At 40.3% G+C, this 12,763-nt stretch overlaps 1 protein-coding gene across 1 annotated transcript; it reads left to right on the forward strand.

Moving 5' to 3' along the window:
* Positions 1 to 592: 592 nt before the first annotated feature.
* LOC121200956 (zinc finger CCHC domain-containing protein 24-like) lies at positions 593 to 12,668 on the forward strand. Its single transcript, XM_041066470.1, has 4 exons — positions 593 to 1,040; positions 2,369 to 2,569; positions 10,773 to 10,937; positions 11,460 to 12,668. Exons 1-4 carry the CDS (start codon positions 828 to 830, stop codon positions 11,571 to 11,573), a joined length of 693 nt encoding a protein of 230 aa, XP_040922404.1. The 5' UTR covers positions 593 to 827; the 3' UTR covers positions 11,574 to 12,668.
* Positions 12,669 to 12,763: the final 95 nt, after the last annotated feature.

Here is a 12,763-nt window from a genome sequence, read left to right on the forward strand (position 1 = left end):
AGTCAGCGCTAGGATGATACAGCGTGGGCCAACTTCCGGTTTTCAAAATAAAAATGTGGGTTATTGAAAGGCAATAAAGAGACGTGTCAGTGTGATCCTGTACTGGTTTTGCAGGACCATATATATAGTACTATACTGACCGGAGATACACCTCTTTTTATTACTTTTTAACATTTCTCTTATTTTTAATTTTTTAATGTAAATAAAAGCATTTGAGCTCAATAGCTTTCAGGTCATGTGACCTAATGACTCAAAATCAGTGCAGGATCACAGTACTCCACTGGCTGGTTGAGCTACACCTCTTTTTATTACTTTTTAACACTCCTGATCATCAATTTTTGATATATACCATCATATTTTTCAATAGCCTCTATGTCATGTGACAATGATTCAAAAGCAGAGGTCTACATATAATTGTCTCTCTTTTCTCCTCCATTATAACTCCTCCTTTTAGTTGATAATGTTCTACAATGCGGGTTCCTCTCAGATATACCAGCTGCAGCAGCTGAGCATGTATAGAAAACGTACGCAGAAAGATGCAGGCTCATGTGGGACTTCCTATTGGCTGTGACGCAACCCAGAGTCCTGGCCGGAGCGCCGCTTCAAGCTCCAAACGGGCATTCAGGCTTTTGCGCTTAATGCTTCCACTGCGCCCTCCCTAAGAGACTGTAGTCCTGTTATTGGGTTCCTCCAGGGCGCCCCAGGTGAACACAAGGATCACACCCATCCAGCCGGAGCAGGGGGATGACTGAAAGAAGTTGGGTAATCCAGAAAATCCGGCGGTTCTGACGGTGCTGTTCCAAGAGGCACAGTCCTCCAACAACAATATGATGTCCGCTATAGAGACTGGTGCCCCTGTGTACCAACCTGCACAGCTGCTCAACTGGGTCTATATGTCTTTACAAGACACCCAGACCAGCGCGTTTGATGCGTTCAAAGCCGAATCGGACACCTCTCTCCAGGACGTGAACAACTCCAAGCGCAGCGCAGCAGATCTGAGCTCCAACTATCTCAACAACTTCTTCCATCTGAGGAGCGAGGTAGAATTCATATGATGTTACGGGCTTAGAGTAACGACTAACGCTCTGCATGGCAGTTTGGTACTTTATGATATTCATGCTTTGTTGAAACTAACTTTATATTGAAAAAAATCTCTCTCCTAGGGTGTCCATGGATATTATACCCACATATTTCACTCTAGGTTATTTTTGTAGCCCACACAGTAAACCTCACCTGCATACCTTCATTGGGTTGCACTCTGGTGAGTGGGTAGTATATGAATATGCGTTTTGTATCCTGGTATAGTGCCTGAGTGTGTTCAGACTGTTCTGGTGTCAGTGTGCAGCTGGTGGAGGAATGGCAGGTCGAGAAAGACCTCTCACATGGTTTTAAAAATGTGAGGGTTCACCCTGGCTGGCTTCTGCTTGGTCAGATATATATCCAGGCCTGACTCAGTGGGACTTGGTGTTGCTTAATTTAATACTGACCCGTTCAAGAAATGCTGGCAGATGGAATGAGAACATTAAAAAAGTGGGTTTTTTTGTTTTCGTATTAGGATCAAAATTCTCTGGTTAGTGTATTTTAACCTGTAAAAACATGCAACAGATATGCAGTGGTTTGATGCCTCATGCAGAACATCACCCACTGCCATGTACAAGTGCATCTGATCACAAATCTCTTTCTGTGACTCCTTCAGAGTAAACAGCCAGTGTCTGCATGCTGTTCTTCACGTTTGCCCTGCGGTGCCATAGCACCCGTCTCCTCCAGAGACACAATGATGCTGATTGTGTTGTGCCAATAGGACCATTTGGAAGAATGCACGACAAAGGCATTTTGTTCTGACGAGGAAATGGACACTATTGGCGCACAGAGTAAATGCAGTAAAGGCAGCACATCTGCAGAAATGAAATAATGTCGGCTTCTGTCAGAGACACAAACAGGCGAATCAATCAGGATGATGGACTGACATGCCGACTGAAATCCTCTTTCATTGTAGGGTCACAACAATGTTCTTCTGTGTCTTTGTGAAATGAGAGATACTTTTTTGTGTAAAGCTAAAAAAATACAGTCCATAAATCAATTGGTGGATCAATGGGAAATTAATCGGCAATATTTCTAATAATCTTTGAAGTCATTTATCAGACAAAAACACCATGTTTGCTTTGTGATGGTCATATTTTACTGTTATAGACTACTTAACCAATTAGGGATTCATCAACAGATTACTGAAATGGATGAGAATGAAAATAAATGTTAGCTGCAGCCCTGCTTTAGTGTTTTAAGGCATCTACCATATATTTCAGTCTTTTCATTCACACAGGTCCACTGCCAGTGATTTATCATCTTGGTCTATGTTTTTCTCTGACAGGCCTTGAACAACAATATCTACAAGAGTTCTTCGCCCTACGAGTCCCTCAACAATATCGTGGACAGCCTCAGCTCTCTGGCGGACCATTTCTCAGACCTCTCCCTGTCCCCCGAGACACGTAAACCCAGCAAAAGGCCACCGCCCAACTACCTGTGCCACCTTTGCTTCAACAAAGGACACTACATCAAAGACTGCCCTCAGGTGAGCCAGTCTTGGATGCTTTCCCTCAGTCAGGTGCAGATCCATGGAGGCAGCTGAAACAGCTGTGCAGTGTGGTGACCATTTAGCTATATATCAAATGCATCAACATGTTCTGAAGAACATATGAAGTGCTGTCTGAAAAAGAGAAATTCATAAAATGAATACGGTGACATTTGATCTTATTTGAGCTAAACCTCGAATCACATCCAGATGCTTCATCAGAGCTTTAGACCTATATTCACCGCCTTTTTTTTAATGGTATTAAAACAATAAATTCCAGGTTAGAATATTATGTTTATATTCTTTTTTTCCAGTGTAAAATAGACTCCTCAGCACATATTTGAGTTAGATGTACCACCACAGGTTGGTAATGAGCAGCAGATGCCAGATTGGATCTCGGAGCTGGCCTTAATGAAAGATGATAGGTTCCTCTGTGGAACTAGGCACGACCTCTACTCCAAACACGAAAGAAATATTACTGCTGCATTATGTGCAGCTGCGGTTCCCCATTGATCATGTTCAGAGGGAAATGCCTGACATTTGTTAGGTGTAATGGAAATAATCAAATAACTAATGGACAGGGTGTATCCGAGAAGCAAGGTAGCAAAAAGTAAAAATTCAAATAGCTAGTAAACTTTTACTGGTCTGTTATACAGAGAAGCCTATAAAGTGTAATTACTACCTTTTGTTGGGAGGATTCTGTGAACAGGTACATCACTCCCTGTAAAACATTTTTTACTTGTTGGTTTTACACTTTGATTTTTGTTCAGATTAAACAAATAAGATATATCATGTTAACAAGACACCTTTAGAAGAGTTGACAGGGGATTTTGTTTCCTCTGGATACAGCCAGGTTAGCTTTTTCCCTGTTTTCTTTATGCTAAGCTAAGTTAACCAACAGCTGGCTCCAGCTATCCGACATATTTACTGTACAGACCTGAGAGTGATATCAATCTTTTCACCTAACTCAAAGCAAGAAAAAAAACCCTATGTTTCCCAAAATATTTCTTCTGTGAAAGCTCATCACCTCGACAACCACGAGCACAGAGGAGATTGGTGCAGCTGAGCAGAGACAAAAGCGGTGGAGCAATGTGTGGAATGCAGAGAAAATAATTTGCAGTCGGCTTATAACTCTTAACATTCACATTTCACATCTGTACACACCTGGCAATCACTGCAAAAGGCAGGTGTGATTGTCAGTTCATCAGCTTCAGAAATATAGCTGATAGGTTTGGACTGGAGGAGCAGCATGGACAAGAATCAAAGAATCAAAGCTCAGTAAGATGAGAGAAGAAGCAGGAAGTTGGTCTGAGGGGCCTTTAACAGTCTCTCTCTCTGGGTGGACTGGGGCCCACGTCAACTCTAAAAGTCTGCTTCTTTGATAAAGAAACACATGGCACCTCAGTGGAAGCCTTAGGTGATGAAAAACAATGAAAGACGAAGAGACAAGACTGCAAGCCATGCATTGGGGCTGCTTAAACGTATAAGATATAGCCTACCATCCTTGCCGTGCTTGGCATGTTAGTGATAGACATCCTGTTGACAGCATAGTGGAGAGTTGGGTTACTTGCTTCACCCGGAGGTTAAAACGTCAAAGGATTACTCAGAGATATTTACGATTCTTCTTTGCAGCCACGCCCCTCAAAATGTGCAAAAATCTGGAAACCATTTCTGTCGGCTTGGCTCTCGGCTGCTCTTGCTCTGCTTTAGAAAGATGATGTCAGATTTTATCATGTGTTGCTAATATTTCAGACCCAAAGCAATGATTACAGAGCTGTCGTCATGACAAAAGGCCTCTTCAGTTGATGCCGAGCTGAATGTTCTTCTGAAGCTGTAACTAATGAACAAACTGCTTTTTGTTCTTGTTGGCTGGAATCTGAGGCATTTTTAGCTCTAGACAATTAAAATATACACTTTTGGTACGCCATTGATATCTTACTGTATGTTGGGTTGCAGAAAAATTACTATATTTCTAACTAAAAATAGAAAATAATCTGTCCTCTATACCATTTTGATTAAAAAAAAAACTACTAGTACTTTGAATTTCAGCCAAATGACCAAAATATGCTAGTTTAACACCTTTCATTCCTTAACCTAACATTTTAATGACCCCTTGCCAATTAAGTAGCTGATCCAGGTTACTGTAAAGAGAATATACAAGTGACAGGGTGCTGACAGTAAATGGGTCTATGGTGGGAAGGGCCTGGGCTAAATAAGGAGAGTATTGTTTCTCCAGAGGGGCTGTGGAACCAAAGGTCAGGAAGTCAGGCTGTATTGTTCACTCAGCTCTGCTTGGCTACAGTCAGCTCTGTCTCTCTCCGTCCGTCTGCCAGTATGTGCAGAGAAGCAGCTATGGGACACTCATTTAAAGGGCCAGTGAGCAGCTGCCCAGAGATGTCTGCATCCAGAACTTGTTTTTGGAAACAGTGGATAGCACAGGAAATGGGTGTATGTCTTTACAGTCACAGTTTAATCATGTTTGAATGGAGGGGAAAAAGCCTGCTTTGATAATTACTATGGGCAGTGGAACATTTGATAGATGCAAGGCTTTCAGAGTGAATTCCCTGATTTATGTTTGTCCTTTGAAAGCTGAAAAGTTGCTTAAGTCCTAACCAGCATTTCATTCCATGATTCATTGTCCTTAACTGTTTTTTGTAAAAATATAATGTATAATTAAAGGAAAACTTAAACATTTTACCAAGAAGTAGTCTGACACATAACCCCTCTACAGTTATGATTTGTTGTTTTTATGCCTTTTTAGTATAAATTAAACAGTCAAGATACACAGCGTTAACTAGTGAGTTTCCTGGTTGCAGCTTCATTTTTAACAGACTGATATAAAAGTGGCATCAATCCTTTCATCGAAACCATGGCAGTGGAGCAAAATAAGCGTATTTACCAAACTTCAACACTACTCTTCAGAGACAAGGTGACTAACCTTATTCCAGCAATAGGAAAAGCTCTTGAATGTGTCACCATGAAGAAAAAAAACACAACTGAGTAACTGAATGAAAGAATAACATGCAACAAAAATACAATGTAGGTTTTGTAAACTGACTCCAAGTACAGTCAGGGAGGAAACTCCTATCAATCAGCACTGAGTTGACCAATTTTTCACAAAAGTTCACCCTGATATCACCAAATAGTGAAATTCTATTTTTTTAAATAAATGTCTCAAAAAGGTATTGACTAGGGATGGCATGTGATCAATGTTTTTACTGATGTTTGATCTCGTAGTTTAGAATGTTTCTGCTGATGTCTCAGTTCAAATAGTGATAACGTTGTCAGTGTTTTTTTAGGACTAGACGCTGTACTTCTGTCCAGGTGGAGCTGCACAGTTCACAGCTGAACGTGTAGCTGGTGAATATCAAGCAGCACTGTCTGATTACTGTTGCTCTGGTCCTTTTGTTTTCACTGCTGATAAACGTCTTATCTGTCCTCAGTTTGCTGTCTGTTGCTTTTGGCTGGATCATCTGCCAAGGAGGACGAGCAAGATAGAGGAAACCCTGGAATGTGGGGTAGATAGACTCCCTCTGATAAACAGTGGCAGTCATCTGCTCAAAGTTAATGAACATATAGCAGAAGAATGCTGCAGAGTTTTTCTGTGGTGGCATGTTTTCAAGAGAAATACTGGTCTTAGATGACAGTTTTTCCCGTTTCGAGGACACGTGAGGGGAAGGAAAGGGAAACGAGCTGGAACTGTTTCCCTCTGTGTGGCTTTAAATGTAATTGTAATTACCTTTGTACCTACGAAAATAGTGTTCTCCCTTGAGGTTCATTATTGACCTTGGAAACAGCAGCTGAAAAAACAGTCTCATCTCAAGGACCAGTTTCTAGCTCTTCTGGAGCTTTTTATCATATTACATGATCTTCATCAGCAGATTGAGTTTGCTCAGTTGTCTTGGAATTGTAGATATTTTTCTGAGATCTCACCTATGTGTACAGTATATCCACTGCGTCATTTCCTAAGGCACTATAACAAATTTTGGAATTATAAGAAGTAAATTTTGGTAGAATTACATAAAAGTTTAGGATTTATGGGTGCCACAACAAATTTTTCAGCTTTTGGGTGCCAAACAAAGTGTAGGATTTAAGGGGTAATCATGAGTCACCACTGGTTAGGGTAAGGGTTAAGGATAAGGTAAAGCTCTGGTTAAGGTAAAGGGAAACAGAATCTACTCCTGAGCCTTGGAATCTAAAGTTAATGCCTCACTTCCCTCACATGCATGCTCATTCACTTTTTTTCTGCCATTCTCCATCCATCCACCAGATGCCCTCAGTCTTCATCGGTCCAAATCACCTGACTCCCACACTCACCTGCTCAGCTGTTCCTCATTCCCCAGTCATCACCTGAGCTCTCATACCAGGCATTTGCTTCCTTCCAGATTGTCTAAATTGTTTATGCCCCAGGCTTGTCAAAACACTCTTGCCATCCTGTCTGTAACATCTTCTTGTTTCCTCTTCGAGTTGCTTGTGTTTACCCTCCATTCTGCGCTCCGCACCTGTATTGAGACATGAGGAGTAAAAAGGTAGTACATTCATTATTACATGCTGTGGACTGCTGTTATGGCTACTGTACATCAACTAGAGAAATGTTTGACTGCCACTTCAAAATCTAACTGCAGAAATTTAGGTTCTTGTGTTTCCCTTGTTAAGACTGTGACACCAGTAAGAGGTATAAAAGCACATGATTCAATTATTCCTACAGTGCAACACTGACTGGCACCAATTATTGGACATGACAATGAGATTAAACTCACTGTTGGCTTGTTAGTGATCTCCTGGGGAACATGAGAACAACAACAACTCGTCACCCCCAAGTTTAGTCCTCACACAAGTGTCAGAAGAGTTTGCTTTCTTGAATCTCACTCAGCTGTATTTTGAACTAAAGCTGGGAATATTTTGAACTAAAGCTGGGAATATTTTTCTGTTGTGTTTCTTGTTTGCCTGCCAGCCCGCCTGCCCCTGTCATTCACTCGCGGTGAAACGTAAAGCCAGTTTACAGCTGTACATGTCATCAACTTGACCACAGCCAGGACTGGGACTCCTGTGAAAGCAACACTGTGTGTGAATTAGATGCTGAGAAACATGATGTCTGTGAATTTGTGTGTGGGCATAATTCTGCTGGTTTAATGGCTCTACATGATCTGAACAATGGGCTTGATGGAAGACAATCTGGAGAGCCATCTAGGAAAATAGAAAAACTATCATCTGCTCTTTGGCTTTCAGCTGTTTGTATCTAATCACGTTTATTTTGGAGGTAGGGAAAGTTAATCCATTCAGTTTTTCAGATGTGCCAGATTTACAGAAAGACTTTGTGGAAGGATTATAGCTTCATGTTGTTAAAGGAATCATCTGAAATCTCAGTGTTTCTATAAGTGGAGCATTTGGCCCCAATAAATTCTGGAAAAGAGGAAGCCCCATTGTGTAAAACAGGACATAAACTTGCTTCCATTGGCCAGGGAGCTTCTCATATCTTGTTTCCTTGAGTCACAGCTCTGGGGTTTGTGTTTATCAGCGTGGTTAAGCTGGTAGAGAAGCTTCATGTGCATTTTAACCTATGTTTAAATGCAGAGGAATACTTAGGAATGCTGAGTTCAGCACCAATGACACAGTGAGAGCAGCTGTGCACGAACAAATATTTAAAGAGAGCAGTGTTTTTTTTTATGTGTTAGCACCAGAGTGTTAATGAAAGAAAATTACATGTTCATTACACAGATACAGATTTTCTTAATATTTTTTGACTACACTTGCTGTTTACTTAATCAAAGTTGCTAGATTTCCTGAATATGTTCACTTATACTTGTTCTTGACTTCACACGAAATTATCTAAATTTACTAATCCATTGTTATTAGCCTTATTTCTCCATTTCATTTGAAGTCTATCATCAGGACATTTGTTTCAAACATAAAGTCACCATACCATAGTCAAATGTTTGGCATCTTTGCACGATAAATGACATGAGCAAATCACTGATCATTGTAGCCAGTTAAATTAATCATCTCACCTCTTTTTGGATGCAGTAATAACTGTCTACAATAAATAAACCTACCTAGAATACTCTCTTTTTTGAGACCTATTGCAGTGGATTTGAGTGCAGGCATTACTGTGTTGTTTTGCTTTGGTAACAGCTGGGCTTCTCCCTGATGCTGTGGGGGTCTGATACAAATTAAACTCAGCAATGTAGAAAGAGCACTGTGGGTTTGTTAGTGTGGAGTAATTGACCACATGGTATCCAGTGGGTTTGGTGTTGCTGTGTTCTCCAGGCTGAATGTCTCAAGGGAGTATGGAAGTGGGGAAGAGAGTAAATGAGGGCGAGAGAAAGGAAAAGGTGCTTGGGGGGTGGTGGGGGGGGGGGGGGGGTTGTCCATTGTTTATCCTGATGGATTCCAGATGATGGCAGAGGGAGGCAGCCAACCTCCCAGGCCTCTCTCACCAGGCTACAAGGATCTGGGGCAGGCTTATCTGTTGCAGCCTAAAAATCTGGCTTTACATCGGCCCATGCACTGTGGAGCTGATTTAAGTTACACAACTTAAATTATGGCTTTTGGTTGGGGTGTGTTGTAATGCACATAAGAAACGAATAAAAAACTATTTGTCTTAAAACTAAACAGTTTCTCACACATGTTGTCAGATCTGCGATCAAATGTGAAGAATCTGTTTTGGGAGAAAATGGAACTGACCAAGTCTTATGTTATGTCTTCATGTTTTTAGCTATGATAATGAAATATTTCAACAATTTTGTCAGAATGTCATTCTAATGACTCTGGAGATCCCAGGACTTTTTTTTTCAATCAAACTTTCCTGCTTTCCATTCGAATGTTGATGCACAGTCAGGTCAAAAGTGTGATTTTCATCTGTCGTTCCGTCAGCGTGGCATCTTTGATGGGACCAGTGGAAACATTGGAGTGCACCATGCCCTTTGCTGCCCTGTGGGCTCCAGACTTTAGGTAGAGTTTGTTTTGCTTGTTCTGCAGATTGAAAGCTGTTTCCTCCTTCAGGAAGATGATGCTCTGCCCGCTCTCTCTGTAGGAGCTTGAGAAATGGTGCTGCCATCAAAAGTGACCTCCCACAGTGCCTCATGGTGGCTAAATGATGCAAACACAAGCCTCAGAATGCTTCACAGTGGTCTTAACAGTTAGAGACTTGGCTGTTGGAACATGTTTTTTAAACAGATGTAGCCCTGGAAATGAATAAAATGATCTGTTAGAAGTTTTGAACCTGACATATGTTCCTGCTGTGAAATCAAAACAAGATTTGATGTGAACTCCACTGGTGGTGCCGACTCCGTCTCAATTTTGACTTGCCCTACTTTTTAGCTGAGGTGCTTTTAATTTAAACCAGTCTTGTCGAGATGATTTCTTTGTGATGGGTTTTGGATTTTGTCATGTTATACAAGTGCAGAGTTCATCTGGGTTTTATTTCCTCCCTGCTAAGATCTTTGTGTCCTGATTGGTGGGTTGGGGCCAGCTGAGAGGGATGACTGATAGCCTGAGGTATTTGTCCTATAGCAGGGAGGCCTCTCCCATTGGTCCCCCCACAGACTGGGGCCTCCTTTATGGTCCCTTGGGAACACAGCTGGAGGGAGGGAGTTCAGTTTTAATGGGAAAGCTAAGACTCCTTCTTTTCTTTCCAACAAATAAATTACACAGAAAAATTACAATATATTCCAACTTCCTTGGAATAAACCATTAGAGCATTAAAACCTTTCCATTTTTCTCTATAGTACAAAGAGTCTTCTTAATTTCTACACCATCCTTCTACACCTAAAGTTTAGATAAGATAAGAAGTTCTTTGAAATGTGTGGCTCGCTCTTCCGGGACTGTAAAGATTAATTAAGCATCAAAGCAAATTATATTTTTTCCGACTTGTATTGACAGAAACGATAAATAATAATTTCATTCCTGAGACAAAACTACTCCATAAACCCAACTCTCTTGACCACCAACAGGGCTGCTATCACTTCCCGTCCTAATCACGCAGAGCTTAGAATTGGCTGTCGTCCAAAGAAACCAAATAGGTCAGTCTGTCTCCAGCTAAAGGTGTTGAGAGGCAAAAGCCAAAATGTTTGCAAAGCTGTTGAGGTTTACACTTTGACAAATATGTCGTATTTAAGCATTTCAGTAAAGAAGTGAGCTGAAAGTGGGTTGCATATAATGTCAGTAATGTAAAAATATTTTTTTGCTATAAATTTCTGTTCAGGCTCGACCCAAAGGTGAAGGCCTGACCCCGTATCAAGGAAAGAAGAGGTGTTTCGGTGAATATAAATGCCCTAAATGCAAGAGGAAGTGGATGAGCGGGAACTCCTGGGCCAACATGGGACAAGAATGTATCAAGTGCCATATCAATGTTTACCCTCATAAGCAGGTAACAGTATAACCGAATAACAGATAGAAGGCATCACTAAACCAGGATGGCTGCTTGGGGCCCCTCAGCTACGAGAGAGCCCCCAGATCAAGTCCTGTTCAGACTCAAAAAGTTTTGAAAGGGCCCTTCTAACTGTTTGCAGCTAACCTATTCTGTGACTACATTCTGTTACAGTATATTTCCTTGCAGTTTGACCCTTAAGGCCCATAGTTGCTTTATGCTTTCTCTATGGCCCAAACTAACATGTTTAACTGTGGAAATCAAATCCTGTGTAACTGTAGAGCCGACGTACTATTGTAGATAAAATGTTTTATATGTGCAAAAATACCTGAACTTGAATTTAAATATACCCTTAAGATTTTATTAAACAAAACATCATGTGTATCTTGTGTGTGACTGTGGAATATAAGCTTCTCTACAGGTCACTAAAACCTTTACAGTCCCAGAAACAATACTGAGGACAAAACCTGTGATGCTGTAGACTAATTCTTTGGTTTTATTTCATTTTATTTGGTGTTCCAGCGACCTCTGGAGAAACCGGACGGGTTGGATGTGTCGGACCAGAGCAAGGAGCACCCACAACACCTGTGTGAAAAATGCAAAGTCCTTGGCTACTACTGCCGCCGTATGCAATAACACGCTCTGTTCGACTTCCTTAATTTTATCCAATATGAAGGAAGTGATTCATTTTATCCAAAATGAAGGAAGACTAAAAATACACGGTAATAACTTTACCATACTGCAATGCATCTAACGGTTTATTTTCATGAAACATTCTCTCTGAGACTGTGACTCTTAGTGTAAGAGGCTCATTGTAGTGGAAATTTTCTACAGTATCTCTCACTGGAGACGAGTACTTTGCATTTGCTGGGTGCTTGCAAGTCACTCAGCTATCATTATGTGAATATTCATTTAAAGTCTTAACTATGAACCAAGAATCTTACCAACTGTGAATCAAGAAACTTTAGCTCTGCATCTGTCTTCACTCATGTCCAACATGTTGGGAACAAAACTCATGAGTGAAGTTTCCAGATGAAGATTTTCTTTTACGTGTTTGTATATTCCAGAAATAACTTAAATGATTTTTTTCTGTATAAAATATGCAACAAGTCTTTACTAAGAAGGATATGCAGTATTAATGTTTATCTGCATTATTATCTGTATTATTAGTACTGGAGGGTACATAATTTTTGAATATATTTTTAAGCCATTACTGTTTTGTTGATTATTACACTTTGTGAAGGAAAATATTAGCCAACTAACATTTATTCTTTATATGCTATGTGCCTACAATTATTTGTGAAAATACCTTGTGGATAGTTTGTTATTCTTAAGTTGGTAAACATGGTTAACATAGTAGAGACATTTGATTTCCTGACAACTAGGATAAATTACAGCACACTTATATTTTGGCACCCAGTGCTAAGAGACTCACCAAAGTGCTTTAAAAAAAAAAAAAAGGGTCATAGGTTGTAATGTCACTTATTTAACACGAGACAAAAAAGGAATAAAAATCTGAATGTACCAAAGATCAGACAGGATTAAGTGGAAGGTAGTATGCCCATGTTGTCTTAGAGGGTTTTTGTATTTCAGTGAAATTGTGGTGGTAAATAATTATATGCAGAAGAAATACCCTATGATTTTCAGCTGTTTACATGCCATTTAATGTGCCTTGGTTTGAGTAACCCATGAGATGGATCTCTTAAAATGATTTTTATTAAAATGTATTTAAACATGTTCTGCACTGTGTTCGTGTTTCCTCCACTGCTCAGCAAAATTGGCTTTGTCTCTAATAACAATAGATGTACATCAGATCATAGTTTTTC

Source organism: Toxotes jaculatrix, chromosome 21 (assembly GCF_017976425.1).
Source record: "Toxotes jaculatrix isolate fToxJac2 chromosome 21, fToxJac2.pri, whole genome shotgun sequence".
In the NCBI taxonomy this organism is placed as follows: domain Eukaryota; kingdom Metazoa; phylum Chordata; class Actinopteri; family Toxotidae; genus Toxotes; species Toxotes jaculatrix.